Genomic DNA, 16,628 nt, shown 5'->3' on the forward strand with positions numbered 1-16,628 from the left:
TGCTTCAGATCAGTGCATAGTTTTTTTTCTGCTTTGGGACTATTATATGATGATCCTGACCGTGTCTCATCAGCTGAGACTGAGTTGAGACGTTTGAAACAGGGATCAGGTAATGTGGAAAAATATTGTACTCATTTCCGTCGTTGGTCTACTCAAACAGGGTGGAACGATTCTGCTCTGAAAAGTCTATTTCTTGCTGGGCTCAATGAAAGGGTTAAAGACCTGCTAATTGCTTATCCTACACCTGAAGATTTGCAACAGGCTATGCAATTAGCTATACGGGTGGATAGGAGACTGCGTGCAAGGGTTAATGAGAGCAAATCCTCTGCTATGTCAGTTTCTGGTTATGAGAATGTGTGTACTAACAGTGGTGAACCGATGGAGATTGGATCGGTGGCACCTCGCTCTCAAGAAAAAGACCGTAGATTTTCTGAAGGCTTGTGTTTCTATTGCGGAAAATCTGGTCATTTGATTAAAGGCTATGAGCTTCGTATGAAGAAAGAAAAAAAAATGGTCAGTCATGCCCGTATTGCCTGTTTAAATTCCAAGGGTGTATTTTTAGCTGCTTCCACGATTGCTCAGGAAAAATTAATGGAATTTCGGGTGTTTGTTGATTGTGGGTCTACTCTGAATGTAATTGATGGGGGATTCTTGGAAAGACTCAATTTAAAACCCGAACCTTTATCATCCCCCATTGCTGTGGTTTCTGTGGATGGTTCCCCTTTGAAGAATATTACTCTCAAGGTCTGTGAATTTCCTCTCACTATTAATGGTGTTCACCATGAGAAATTGGATTTGGTAGTTTTGAATAACTTGCCTTCTCCAGTAATATTGGGATTGCCCTGGTTAAAATTTCACAATCCTGTACTGGATTGGTCTACCAGTGAAATTAAATCCTGGAGCCATAAATGTTATGACAAGTGTTGTAACGGGCGTATTGCAGCTTTGGATAGGGGAGAATTGCCTGTTCCTATTCAGGATTTTTGGAGAGTTTTTTCTGAGAAGGAATCGCAGGTTTTGCCTCCCCATAGAGACTATGATTGTTCTATTGAATTTGTCCCTGGAGCGACTCTTCCTAAAAGTTGTTTATTTAACCTTACTATTCCTGAGAGGAAGGCTTTGGAGGAATACATACAGACAAGTTTGGTCGCCGGTCACATTAGGCCCTCTAAGTCTCCTGTGGCGGTTGGATTTTTTTTTGTAAAAAAAAAGGACGGCGGTTTACGTCCTTGTCTGGATTTTCGTGAGATTAACAAAATTACTGTACGCAATCCTTACCCACTGCCATTGATTCCTGATCTGTTTAACCAGTTAATGGGGGCCAAGTGGTTCTCTAAAATTGACCTTAAGGGGGCATACAATCTGTTGCGCATGAAGGAGGGTGACGAATGGAAGACTGCTTTTAACACTCCTGTGGGTCATTTTGAGAATCTGGTTATGCCTTTTGGTCTTACTAATGCTCCTGCATTTTTTCAGAATCTTATTAATGACATCCTTAGACCTTTGATCGGCAAAAATGTGGTTGTGTATTTGGATGACATTTTGATTTATTCGCCGGATCTGGAGTCTCATTGGCGGAGCGTACGTGAGGTATTACAGTTATTAATGGACAATTCGCTTTTTGCTAAGCTGGAGAAATGTGAGTTCGCTGTACAGAGAATTAGTTTTTTGGGTTACATTATCTCCAGCGAAGGTTTTGAGATGGACCCGGTTAAAGTTCAAGCTGTACAGGAATGGCCTAGGCCTATTGGTTTGAAATCGATACAGAGGTTTTTAGGTTTCGCCAATTATTACAGAAAATTCATAAAAAATTTTTCTAGTATTGTCAAACCTCTGACCGATCTCACCAGGAAAGGTGCTGATGCGGTTCAGTGGTCTTCTGAGGCCATTGAAGCTTTTGTGTATCTCAAGGAGAGGTTCACCTCTGCTCCCATCCTTATGCAGCCTGATGTGACTAAGCCGTTTTTGGTTGAGGTTGATGCTTCCTCTGTGGGGGTTGGCGCAGTATTGTCTCAGGATAACGGGGATGGATTACATCCCTGTGCCTTTTTTTCAAAAAAATTTTCAGAGACTGAACTGAATTACGATATTGGTAATCGGGAATTATTGGCTATTAAACTCGCATTTGAACACTGGCGCCACTTCTTGGAAGGTGCGGAATTTCCCGTTCAGGTTCTTACGGATCATAAAAATCTGATATATCTTGATGCTGCCAAGCGCTTGAATGCCCGTCAGGCTAGGTGGGCACTGTTTTTCTCGCGGTTTAATTTCTCCGTTACTTACATCCCTGGTACTAAGAATGTTAAGGCGGATGCCTTGTCTCGCAGTTTTTCTCCCATAGTCGGTGCTGAGAAAGAGGAGAACATTTTACAAGAAGGTGTTGTGATAGCTGCTTTGGACTCCGTTTTGGAAGATGAGATTCTTAAAGCACAGGAGAATGCCCCATCTAACACTCCTCATGGGAGGTTGTTTGTGCCTGGGACCTTTAGGAGAGATTTGTTTGTTGAGTGTCACGAATCTCGTTTGGCAGGTCATCCCGGTATCTCTGAGACCAAGAGACTGGTGGGTCGCAGTTTTTGGTGGCCTGGATGGCAGAAGGAAGTCATTAAGTGGGTGCATCAATGTACTATATGTGCTAGATCTAAGTCCTCACATACTCCTGCTGCGGGGTTGCTTTGTCCTTTGGAGGTTCCCAGTGCTCCTTGGACACATTTGGCTATGGACTTTATAACTGACCTTCCCCCCTCTGAGGGTTTTACTGTCATCTGGGTGGTCGTGGACCGTTTTAGCAAGATGTGTCACTTGGTTCCCTTCGTCAAACTGCCCTGCGCTAAAACTCTCGCTAAGGCCTTTGTCAAGGAAATTGTCAGACTTCATGGCGTTCCTACTGACATTGTTTCTGATAGGGGTCCTCAGTTCGTGGCTCGTTTTTGGCGTGCCTTTTGTGACAGGTTGGGAGTTCATTTGTCGTTCTCGTCCGGATATCATCCTGAATCTAATGGCCAGACAGAAAGGAAAAACCAGGATGTTGAGCAGTTCTTGCGTTGTTTTGTGGCAGACAATCAAGAGGGGTGGTCTGAGTTTCTGCCACTTGCTGAATTTGCTCTGAACAATCATACATCTTCTTCTGCTGGTTGTTCGCCTTTTTTTTGTTGTTCTGGGAGACATCCGTCGTTTGGGTCGTTCTCCAAGTTGGGATCTGCCGTGCCTGAGGAGGAGAATTTTTCCGGTGATTTGGAGAGAGTTTGGACGGATGTGCGTGGTAATCTTCAGGAGGCCAACAAAAAATCTAAGGACTACTTTGATAGGAAACGACAGGAGGTTTTGTTCGCTGTTGGTGACATGGTTTGGTTGTCCTCTAGGAATCTGCGGTTGAGGATTCCTTCTAAGAAATTGGGTCCCAAGTTTGTAGGGCCCTTTAAGGTGCTTCAGGTTGTCAACCAATCTGCTGTTAGGTTGGAGGTTCCTACCTCCTGGAGAATTAATCCGGTATTTGATGTCTCTCTGTTGAAAAAAGCTGTTGTATCGGATTGTGACGCCTCTGCCTCTGTTCCTCCGGTGGTGGAGGACGGGGAATATGAAATTTCTCGCATCCTTAACTCTAGACGGTATAGAGGTAGTTTGCAGTATCTTGTGGCCTGGAAAGGTTTCGGACTCGAGGATAACTCTTGGGTGAGGTCGGATGATGTTTCCGCGTCCAGACTTATCAGAGCGTTTCACAGGAGATTTCCTGATAAGCCTGGTCCTAGGGGATCCGGAGGATCCTCTTAGAAGGGGGGGTACTGTTAGAACCTTGCTCTTAGGTTTTTTCCTTTGCTGGTCACATGACCTTGTTGGCCTATTTAATCCTGCTCCGCCCTTCTGGCTTTGCTGGACTTCACTTCATTGTATAACTACTTTCTAGCTAGCCTGTGCTCTGTATCTAACTCTGTTAGTTTGCTTGGCCTACGGACCTCTATGTTCTATATATTTTGTTTGTTCGTCTGTCTGCTACTATTTCTGTTAGGAGGTGTCCCATTTTCCTCCCAGTCCTTAGTACTTGTAGGGATTCCTTCCCCACATCTATAGGTCTCCGTACAGACTAGCTTAGGACTTTAGCAGGTCTGATCGCAGGATCAGGTCCCCTGTTACATCGTAGGGATTTAGCTGAGTTCTATCGTAGGGACAGATCTCCTCTCTTTCCTTAGCTCTGGTAGCAGAACATAACAGGTGCCAGGTGGGGAGCCAACAAGCCAATCTGGTTTGGATAGAATTTATATAGAATATATATGTGTCCCAGGTTAAAGAAGGTCTAGCCGCAACTCTGCAAGACATTGTGTTGCCTGATCATTGCCACCTAGCAATAATCTGGGTCATGTATGCAGACTGGCGTGCCAACTGAGCTTGTGGTCAGTATGAGGAAGTGGCGGTGTATTCCCAACTTCCCACACAATCACCACATTTCCAAACATAATCAGCAAAAGAATTTGTAAATAAACTATATGAGTAAGACTGGGTTCACGTGAGTCTGTATATGGAGCGCAATGCCCAGTCTGGGGGCTAATCTACCAACCCAAACTTACAGCCTCATATGTGTCTATAAGGCTGTAAATTCAGGTCAGGAGACCGGCGGTCAGTCCAGATATTGTGGTCCATATACGGACCACAAAATATGCTTATGTGAATCTGGCCAAAATGGTTCCTGAATACCCCCTTAACATCTTGACATTATAAAAAAAAACAAGGCCTTAGGGTGCACAGAGACTGTATGGCAGCAGAAGGAAGCATACAGAGGTACAGTATAGACCACCCCACCGAGTGCCCTATAACAGTAATAGAAAATGCTCCTGAAAGGAGTTCCTATCAAGAGCGTTTTTTACCATGAGAATCCTATATGTGTGCACGTTTTCTACAATAAATACCTAAGTGCACAGAAGTGCATATTTAGAACATATTACTCTGATATGTAATATCTCTATAAACCTAGAGAATATGCAGGATTATTTTTAGGAATGAACTTAGCAGGGCGACATGAAGCTATTTGCGTATATGATAGAAGATTATTAACCATGGAAACATAATACGTATGTAATTGTTGATGCTAATAGGGTGGTAAACCGCCTTGCCACTTTTAATTACATACTTAGAATAAAGAATACCGCTTGTAACCACAAGGTGGCAGAATAACTAACCAGACCAAGGATATTTCCCATGTGAAGAAGATGGGAGTTATTTTCTTTAATAACATTAAGTAAATGCCATATTGAGGAGAACAAACAGGAGTATTCCCTAATAACATAAGGGCCTGCGGAGATGCACAAAGCAATAATGAAGCTGGAGCTTTCAGGGTCTATGCTGCACGTTGACTCTTCACAGAGAACAATATAGAATATTACCAGCAAACACACTTACTGCTGAATCAGTATCCGCACCAAGTTGGTATGACCACAGGTCGCCGCCGCGTGGAGTGGCGTCCACAGCTCGTTGTCTGTGACATTCACATTAGCACCATGTGATAAGAGCAACTTGAGAAGATCTTCATAGTTATCAATGCAGCACTGAGGGGACAGAGTGACAGGACAGATGATGTGACATGGCATGAAACCATGATCTGAGATAAAACAGGTTTCCTGACATTGTGACAGACAAAGACACAGGACACTGTATGAGACACAACAACATCACACTGACTGGCAAAATGCTGGAGCCACTAGATAAGAGGATGACACAGCAAACTACTAAAATATGACTTTTACTTCAATGCACATGAGATGAATTGGTGTGTTGAGGAGATCTAAAGAGTAAAATGACTAAAAGAATAAAATGAATAAAAATCTAAAAAAAGATATAAAACAATAGTAATTATATATTAGTGCAATAGTATTCCCATATTATACTTTTATGGTTTATTTGTTGGATATGCAATAAAGGTCTGATGGCGGGACCTTTACGGCATATCCATAAAGGTGGGAGTTCCAACTCTGAGACGCCTACTCAATGGCAAATAGGGGTCTATTGACTCACTATCTGCCTGGTGATGTGGTTACAATAAATGGAGAGTGTACACGGCTCCCTCCATTCACACGTATGGGACACATGGAAGGAGTCTGTGGCTCATCTGGCACAACCAGGATCCACCTATGAAAGTCCCACCTATCTTAGAAGAAAGGTCCCCTGACCTCCCATTTGGCCAGGTGACATGGCCGACAGTGGCTAGAAAGGTCTCTACATATGAATGCAGCTTTGTCTATTCAAGTCTATAGATGTTACACAAAGATATGATGGAAGTTATTAGTAGTCTGTGGCTGAACGTGTCCATAATGGAACTCAACTGATTGATAGATGGAGGTGCCATTTCTAGAGCACCCACCTATTAAAGAATGGAGACCTGATGACCCTGTTCTGCCAGTCGTGGTGGTCAGTAGGGTTTGCAGACTGAATCAGAAAGAGTGTGTGGCTCTCTACCAACAGGTGGAGGAAAAGCCTCAGTTGGGTATAACCCTATAAAAGTTTTTCTCTCTAAAATTAAATTACATGAACAACTCAAAAGCTTTTCATTTCCCATAGTCATATAACATGCATGAATATTATCTTCCCAAAAATCGAGGAAACTTGTCATCTTGGAACCTTCATAAAACAAGCCCCATTATTTCTCTGTTAATAGATCATTGAAGATGCAGATGTATTAAGGAGTTTACAAGATCAGACAAACAGTGGGTGGCACACAATGCCTTCCTTATAGTGAAATTCATGTTGGGAGCAAGGAATGTGCTGAAGGCTGAAGTTCTTTCCCACTGCAAAGATTGGCATAGGCTCGGCTTAACCACATAACTGCTGGAAAGCCACATACTAGGACACACTTTAGGTAGAGACGTTAGGATGAAGTCAGCGGTGGCAATGGCTCAAGACTATATACATATCCTCATACCTGATGTAGAGCTGTCAAGCCATCTTCATTGCTCAGGTTGGGGTCCACCGTGGTCTGCAGTAATAAAAGGACTGCAAAACAGAAAGCAACATAACACATATGTAATTATGCATTGGACAATAAGATGTTTCCATATTGCTCTATGTTCCCCAAAAATGGTGACATCGCCCTTAGTTTCTGCTTCTGTCCAACACATTGCAATATTTTAACTATTTCTAAGCTAAGGAGAGTGCAGAGTGGGAATACACGCGATTGATAGCAAATCCCTGTCCAAGTCTATGATGGCTTAACGTGTCTATCTCATATCCATGAGTACATTGTGGTGTATTTTATCATGTTGCAGACTCTTTAACAGGAATTAAAGGTGGATATAATGTACATCAGAATGTAACAGATCTACACAGCTGTTTTCTGAAAGCCTCTTCATGTCCTCTAGAGACAATATATTTGTATACTTCAATTTCTATTGCAGAGATATCCATTAATTCTAGGTCACCAGTCACCCATTGATCGACCCGTGCTTTATTTAATACTGTATTCAATTTAACTGTGTGATTGATTGTGGAGAGCATAACTACTTGCAGAGCAATGATGGTTTTCACAAAGGTCAAACAGGGCCTCATTGCCTCCAAGCCAAAGGATGTCTTGTGCATACACCATCAGGCATAAGGGTGAGTTCTCATGTAGCGGCCATGGCACACCAGAGGAGCGACCATGATACAGTCGAAAACTATATCTGTCGCTTCACGAATTGTATTTAAAAGTTACTTAAATTTGCAGATAAAACTCCTGTTTCTCTGCAAAATAGACTAGGCCTTAAAAATCAGTTTGGAAACTGAGCCAATCTGTAGTAAAAATGTGGTACTTGTCAAGGAATATAGTATCTAGTAGGGAGCAAGTGACAGACAGTTCTTGAAATTGACGTATTGGAAACAAAAATGGGCAAGTGTCCATCCCCACAGGGCCTAACATGGTCCTATTGTGCCTCATAGAAGTGTGACTAAGATCAAATACTGAAGAGTAGATAACAGGGTAAAAATCATAAAAATGGCAGATTTCGTGGTTATTTTTGGTAGTGGTTAGTACTTGCCTAAAGTGGTCTAAGGAAGGACACCTGGTAAACCTGTGACAAGGTCATGGGCTTCCAAGGCTCACTGATGTACGTGGGAGTGAAAATGAGCTTATTTCTTGTGATTATTCGGAGAAGAAAGAATGAGTGCTACCATGAATCCTGTGTCATGCCAACAGTAAAGTATCCTGAGACCATTCATGTGTAGGGTTGCTTTTCATCCATGGAGCGGGTTCGCTCACAATTTTGCCTGAGAACACTGCCATGAATAAAGAATGGGATCTAAATATCCTCCAGGAGCAACTTCTCTCAACGATCCAGGAGCAATTTGATAATGGACAATGCTTTGTCCAGCATGATGGCGCACCATGTCACAAGGCAAAAGTAATAACTAAGTGGCTCGGTGAAGAAAATATTGAAATTTTAGGGTTCATGGCCAAGAAATTCCCCAGATCTCATTCCCATTGAGAACCTGTGGTCAATCCTCAAAAAACGGGTGGACAAACAAGAACACAAAAAATGTGAAAACTCCAAGCACTAATTAAGCAAGAATGGGTTGCCATCAGTCAGGATATGGCCCAGAAGCTGATATTCAGCTGCCAGAGCGAAGTGCAGAAATCTTAAAAAATAAGGGTCAACATTTTAAACATTCTTTGCATAAACTTAATGTATCTGTTAATAAAAGTGTAAAAATGTATTACATGCTTATAATTGTACTTCAGGAACCACAGAAACATCTGACTAAAAGATCTAAAAACAATGAAGTAGTAAACTTTGTGAAAACCAAAATTCGTGCCAGTCTCAAAACTTTTGGCCGCGTCTGTATGTATCATGACTCCTAGGTAGTAACTGTTTTTTTTCTATTTTATTATTTTGGTACACATACTATGCTAAAGTGTGAAGCTTCCTGAAAAAAAGGTTAATATAGAGCTAAGTTCCAATTAACCCCTTCACCTCCAAAGCAATCAGAGGGAACTGTAACCTTTCCACTCCAGCACACTTAGGAGTGAAGTAATAGTTGTCTCAACAATTATTAAAGGCTTTTCAACTAGGTCATTACCATTTACATGAACCTTTAACACTGGCTACTAGTGCTGGAAGTTGTGGCAGAAAATGGGACATGGTGTAGACCTGCTCTATGTGTGATAGGTGATCAGATGCCAAAGGTCAATGTCTTGATGGCGAATGACGCAAAACACATGGATTTTTATGTCGCTCCTTTACATGGGAAACTTGATATATGGACTTCTTATCAATAGAAGATTTTTCTCACAACGCATTTGTAGCCCCCATGTGTCCACCATACATGGCCATCCAAACATTAATCCAGAAAACTGGCAGGAAAACAGATAAAGGGAATCTATCAGTAGGATCAACCCTCCTAAACTGTTTATATGGGCATATAGGTCATAGGAATCTGAATAAAATGATTTGATATCTGTGATCTGATGTCTTATTCCAGAGAAATCCATGTTTTTCTTATATGTAAATGAGCTGTTCAGGACTATGGGCCGGACACTGATCTGTATGAGAATCTGTCTCCAGAGATTATTATAAATGAGAGGGGGCATTACCAGTGTGAGATATGTAACTTTCACTACATTAAAAAAACTAGTGAAATGTACTCTTTAAAGAACATTCCAGGCAAAACTGATAGACTGTTTTCTGTCCAATGTAGGGGCTGAGCATGACTGGAGGACTCTTAGGCCCCACTATCAGTATTTGGTCAGTATTCGGTCAGTATTTTTTCTCAGGAGTGGGAGCCAAAACCAGGAGTGGGTGATAAATGCAGAATTGGTGACTTGTTTCTATTATACCTTTTCTCTGATTGTTCCTCACCTGGTTCTGGCTTTCATTCCTGAGAAAAAATACTGACCAAATACTGACCAAATACTGATAGTGGGGCCCTGGCCTCTGACTGCAACCTTGAGTCTTGTACCACACCCCTTCAGGCCCTGCACTAGGCATTCATTTTTCCCTTGAGTGTTCCTTTGCTTGGTTTTGGACTGATTCATATAAATCACCATTTCTACTAAGGTAATATGTAAGAGTGCTAATTATACCATCAGCTCTCTTCTGAGCGCTCAGAACCATATAAACAATTTATTAATGTCAATATCAAAGCTAAAGCTTGAAAATTTCCTTTTGGGTTACAGTAGTGCTCAAAATAATAGCAGTGTGTTCAAAAACACAAGTTAAGCACAAAATCTTTAGGCCATGTGCCCACGATGCAGAAATGCTCAGGATTTTTCCTGAGCGTTTCTGCATCTCCCTGGCAGAAAAAACGCATGTGGATTGTACATGCGGATTGTACATGCGTTTTTCTTGCCAGGCACAAGCAGAAGTGAAGCATTTTGATCATGCGGGTTGTCAAGCGCTTTCCAAGCGATTTTAGCATCACTTGGAAAGTGCTTGACAACTTGGTCACACTATATAAATCCATGCAACCAGCATGGATTTTATATTGTGTGACCAAGTTAGTTGAAAAAAATAATAAAAATGGTAAAAAATTAAAAAATACATATACTCAATTTCCGATGGCCCCCGATCTCCTTATTCGATGCGTCCGGTCTTCCTGATGTCTGGTGGTTGTGTAAAAGGACCTTCCATGACGTCATTTAGTCATGTGACAGGTCACTCGACCGCCGATGTCAGCTGTCGTGTGACCCGTCACATGACTAAATGACGTCATGGCAGGTCCTTTTAGACCATCAGGAGCTGCCGGGGAGTCAGGACGCATCGCTATGGAGACCGGGAGTCATCAGAAGGTGAGTATAATGTATATTTTTTATTTTAATTCTTTTTTTTACAGGTACTATGGTACCCGGGTCTGGAGGAGAGTCTCCTCTTCTCCAGACCCGGGTACCATCCGCACATTGAATCGCTTAATATCCGCATGTGCACATGTAGTCATGCGGATATTAAGCGATTCAATGCAAGTCAGTGGCCGCGAAAACACCGTGATTACGCACAATTTAGCATTCCTATGAATCACTAAACTAATATTTAGTTGAATACCCACAGTTTTTTAGAACTGCTTCACATCTATGTTGCAACCAACTTCTGGCACGTATCAACTGTTATTCCAGCCCAGGATGCTTTGACTACATCCCACAATATTCTGACATTTGTTGGCTTTGATTTAGAAATGGCATTTTTGATGTCACCCCACAAGTGTTCTATCGGATTAAGGTCCAGGGATTGGACTGGCCACTCCATAAACTCAATTTTGTTGGACTGGAACCAAGATTTTGCTTGTTTACTGGTGTGTTTAGGGTCGTTGTCTTGTTGAAACACCCATTTCAAGGGCATATTCTCTTCAGCGTAAGGCAACATGACTTCTTCAAGTATTTTAATATATGCAAACTGGTCCATGATCCCTGGTATGCGATAAATAGGTCCGGCACCATAGTAAGAGAAACATGTCCATATCATGATGCTTGCACCACCATGCTCCACTGTCTTCAGAGTCTACTGTGGCTTGAATGCAGAGTTTGGGGGTTGTCTGACAAACTGTCTGCGGCCCTTGGCCCCAAAAAGAACAATTTTACTTTCATCAGTCCACAAAATGTTTCTCCATTTCTCTTTAGGTTAGTTGATATATTCTTTTGCAAATTGTATCCGCTTCAGTACATGTCTTTTATTTAACAGTGGGACTTTGCGGGGACTTCTTGCTAAGAGATTAGCTTCACACAGGCGTCTTTTAACTGTCACAGTACTCACAGGTAGCTTGAGACTGTCTTTGATCATCCTGGAGCTGATCATTAGCTGAGCCTTTGCCATTCTGGCTATTCTTCGATCCATTTGAATGGTAGTCTTCACTTTTCTTCCATGTCTCTCTGGTTTTGCTTTCCATGTTAAAGCATTGGAGATCATTTTAGCTGAACAGCCTATCATTCTCTGCACTTCTTTATAAGTTTTAACCTCTCCAATCAATTTTTTAATCAAAGTACACTGTTCTGTCTCGAACGACCCATATTTCTCAGGTTTTCAAGGAGAAATGCATGTACAACATGTGCTGGCTTCACCCTTAAATAAGGGCCACATGATTCACACCTGTTTCTTCACAGAATGATTGACCTCACTAATTGAACTCCAAACTGCTATTATTTTGAACACACCCCATTACAATTAATTATTCAAATGCACAGACTCAAAAACATGCAGATCATGAATGCTGAGTCTGTTGGTTTTCTTAGCATCTACTGCACCAACTGGTAAATTGTTTGACATGTGGTAATATAATTTCTAGCAAAAACAGTGATTAATCTGGTTAATCATATTGGACTGCTATTATTTTGAACACTACTGTACTTCTAGAGCTACGCAGGACTTTATCGCCAGTGATCCATAATTTTAAAAAGTCAGTAGGGATAATAGAAAGTGCTGGCAACGCAGAAAAGAAACTTGTCTAAAGCCCCCCATACACATTACATTATTGTCTGCCATACCCGCCAATTTGGATGAGCTTGGCTGACAGTCTAAGATCTATGGAAGCTCCTCACTGTCCACCAATAGATGATGTCAGGGGTCAGAAGGCTTGTCTTCAGACTGTCGATCCTTTTGTTCACTAAGCAATAAGCTGCCAGCAGAGAATGTCTCGTAGTGGCTCTCAAAGAAAACACGGGAGCTCTCAGTCAAGACGGGAAAGACAGAGGAGATAGCTGTCGGCCGTACTATATAGGTGTCTGGTACACGCCACTCTCCCTTAGGAGGTCGTGCTGCAGGGATATTTCCATCCACTCTGCTTACTTTTCAGCATTTTGTGGGCTGGCTGTTGGCACTTATAACTATGCAAGTTGACTTTAAATACCACTGGGTACTTACATTTGTGCTACAACCTGTATATTTATTCCGATGGGTCTTCATTGTAGTACGTGACTTGATATTTACTAATGTTATATATACACTACAGGTCTCCTTTTGTGGTATATCAATGTTACTATTTTATATGATTGTATATGTGATGAAGTGTATGCGCCTCTCCTTTTTCTTTCTGTATTTCCAATGCACACCATTAATTGGTTTTAATAAAGTGTTCGTAATTTCACTATACACGTTTTATGTAATTTTTGACTTTATGATCGGTTTTCTTTGTTTGGTTTTTTACTTTAATGGCTGAGCCTGAACCACGAAACGGATGAGAATAGGACATGTCTCACGGACAGGACACGGATCCATTTTTAAAACTGATGTGTTTGGATCAATAAAACTCTATGAGTCATTGTGCTGCTGCTTAAAAAACAACAGCACGCACGTGTCCAGCGAATGCGTGGATTTAACCTGAATCTAAGAATCCTTGCCTGGTGAAGGCCAATGTTCCCATCGCAATTTTATTTTGATGATCAAGGACCCTAATAAATTAACAATGGTAGAAATCTGGAGATTGAGAAAGTCCAAACATTACCTAAGACTTTGTCTATGTCCATGAGACATATCGAGAAGACAAAGTCATCAGCTTACCAATTTAAGGTAACAATAATGGCTTGTTGGCTGCGGTGCACGAACAAGGCTGCGGTGCACGAACAAGGCTATGGGCCGGTTCCCAAAAAGGATAAAATAGAGAATTTATGGCTCCAGCATTCAGACATGAAAATGTTAACAAACCACTCTAAAATTAAAGAAAAAAACAATAAAAGAAACACTTAGCCATACAGAGCCTTTAATCATAGCTATCATGGGCTTGAAACACGTAGGGAAGTGTTTCTTTTATTTTTTCTTTAATTTTAGAGTGATTTATTAAAAATGTTAGCATTAATGTTAACATTTTCCCTTGCGGATACTGGAGCCATCAACTTTCTACTTTGTCTATGAGACCTTGAGTCATGCGCATTTATTTCTACTCAAATACCATTTACATGAGCGCTTGTACATCGATACTATGTATTACTCTGCCCCTTGGTATGGATTGCTGCTAACAAAACTCATTATTAAAGATAAAATACAGCATTTATTGGGTTTGATATCACATATTAATTGATGTTATTCTTTGATGCTTCTGTATTTTTTTATTACTTTGATTATTTTGGTTTGATGATGTCATTAAATATAATTGTCTCAATTTGCAGATGTCACTGTTCTATCTATCTATCTATCTATCTATCTATCTATCTATCTATCTATCTATCTATCTATCTATAGATGGAGTGCTAATATATGATGGAGAGCTAATTTATAAACCACTTTCCCACTGAGCACTGCCTGGCTTAACATCTTTCCATTCCATCTTTCATTCTTCAGAAGGAGAAACAGTACCCTCTCGATCTCTGTCACTGGACTTTCAGCAAGTCAACCAGTACTCTACTTTGCACTAATGGGGGCCAAGGAATCCAAAAATACTGTCTACAGATGGAGACTTTTCTTATGGGATAAGACTGGTTTGTCCCAATATCCTAAGTCTTTTAGCAAGATTTGTTAAAGGGTTGAACGTTGACATACACCATAGCTACTTCCAAAAGGCCATCTTTCTTCCTCCTAGTGTGGAACTTACTTGTAGACCTTTTTTCCTAAAAAGTATTTCCACGTCAGCTTTCAGTCTCCACAAGGAGAAACAGTACCCTCTGACCTCAGTCATTGGACTTTCACCCAGACAACCAGTACCCTTCTCTTTACTGATAAGGGGTAAGAGAACTCCAAAAAAACAGCAGGTGGAACCTTTTGGTTTTGGATAAGACTCGTTCATCTCCATATTCCAAGTCTTGATGCAAGGGTTACCTAAAGGTACTTTTCATCCAATCATTCAAATATATAGAAGTATCCACAGCCCCTGCTCTCTCCTCTCCTTTATCTCTCTCCACTTTTCTCAATATTGGTTTTTTTTTTGTATTTTTTTCACAATTATTTATTATAATTACAATAAAAAATAGCGCAAACAAGGTGACATAGCCATAATCAAATGACAATCAGTTAGAATTACCGAGCGATATATAGAAGCTGCTTGACATTAAAAGCTACAAAGTTTCTGAGGTAGTCCTAACACACTTCTTGTTTCATCAGTGACTCAAGTTTCATCTCTGTCCCCCCCCTCATGCTTTACACTGCAGCACTGTGCATCAAACACATTCAATGAGACGTCAGCGCACACTAAGATGATTTACATCAGATAGTATCATTATGGACTGCGTGCAGTTAAACCATAAAGTTAGCCCTCATAAGGGGGGATGGCCGGAACCTTCAAAGCCCTTAGCTGAAAAACCTTTACATTTCTGTTTACAACAAGAACGACTCTGAGAATTTTTTACCACTTGATCACCAATGAAAACAGGATACAGAATTACCACATCCTGCAAGGTATACATAACATTGTGCTTTGCAAAAAAATCACATAAAAGTCTGAAGCTATTAATAAATATTGAGGGGCTCGGAAGCTCAGAAAATGCGTCTATCACAGAGATCAGACAGAAACAGTCATGGAACTATCTGATCTAAACTCTTGGCAAGTGTCATTATGTGCATAGAAACATATGGCCCCCATAATTTCTATACATGGACAATTACACCATATTCTAGAATCAGGACCATGAATCCCTGCTGGCCCTTTAATATTGTGTGTGTTTACTGGTTGGGATTGTTGTGGTCTATAACGGTTGCATCTGTCAAACCAGATCTTGAGTTACCAGCTACAACTGTCTGTACTCGTGACCTCTCAGAAAGATCTATATAGGTTGTCTCCCATCATATGTATAGATGATTCTCTATGCAACTGAATTTAAAGGAATCTATATTGGGTAGTATGCATTTCTTCTTTTAAGGCCACGTTCACATGTTCAGTATTTGGTCAGTATTTTACATCAGTATTTGTAAGCCAAAACCAGGAGTGGGTGATAAATACAGAAGTGGTGACGTGTTTCTATTAGACTTTTCCTCTGATTGTTCCACTCCTGGTTTTGACGTACACATATTGAGGTAAAATACTGACCAAATACTGAACGTATCCTAAATCCACCTTTGGACACAAATTTTTCTAGAATTACATACAGGTATTTTTGCTTAACAATCATTTTTATAATTAGGTATCATGGGAAATTCTGCACTGTTTGACCTTTATAGTCTCTGTGTTGCCACCATCTATTGCAAGTTGCAGAATGAGTTAACTGAGAATCTGTCAGTGAAACTATTCTGCCAGTCCAATGGGAGAGCTTGTAAATCTTTTATTTGTCACTTGTTTTAACTGATTTATAACCCCAGATCACATCAAAGTTGAATGTGCAGGGAAACAACGAGTCTATAAAAGCAAAACTGCAAATTTTTTTCATTAAATTGAATTGCAAAAATAATTTTTAGCCCCAAATACATGCATTTAAGTAAAAAAAAAATGCCCCCAGAGGTGGATAGAAGCCACATGCAAGAGTACAGACATATAGTTGCACGCATCCCAGATTGACCACAGATTTGATTTGACAGATTATAGTTTAATCAGGCTGCAATTTTGAAACGTTTCTCAAATTTAGATGACACTAGACAAATTTTCACAACAGACAAGTTTAATAGCTTCCCAAAAAAGTACTAGAAAGTCCTGCATGTATTATGTTTAAAGAGTAACTGTTATTTTAATGTTTATTTCATAAATGAATAGTGCACATGAAAATAAGCAACTTTGTAATATATCTTGTCAGTGAAATCTGCTTCTTTCTCCTCCTTTCTCATTCATTC

General features: G+C 40.6%; 1 protein-coding gene across 1 annotated transcript in view; it reads right to left on the reverse strand.

The window, feature by feature from the left end:
- Positions 1-16,628, reverse strand: part of PPP1R16B (protein phosphatase 1 regulatory subunit 16B) — a 62,483-nt gene that overhangs the window by 28,631 nt on the left and 17,224 nt on the right. The window contains exons 3-4 of the mRNA XM_073683789.1: positions 6,908-6,978; positions 5,392-5,537 (exon numbers count right to left, since the gene is read on the reverse strand). Coding sequence (XP_073539890.1) covers positions 5,392-5,537; positions 6,908-6,978 — 217 coding nt within the window. The remainder of the gene's footprint in view (positions 1-5,391; positions 5,538-6,907; positions 6,979-16,628) is intronic.

This window comes from Phyllobates terribilis, unplaced genomic scaffold (genome assembly GCF_046119375.1).
Source record: "Phyllobates terribilis strain yellow unplaced genomic scaffold, ASM4611937v1 Scaffold_5__5_contigs__length_657084704, whole genome shotgun sequence".
NCBI lineage: Eukaryota > Metazoa > Chordata > Amphibia > Anura > Dendrobatidae > Phyllobates > Phyllobates terribilis.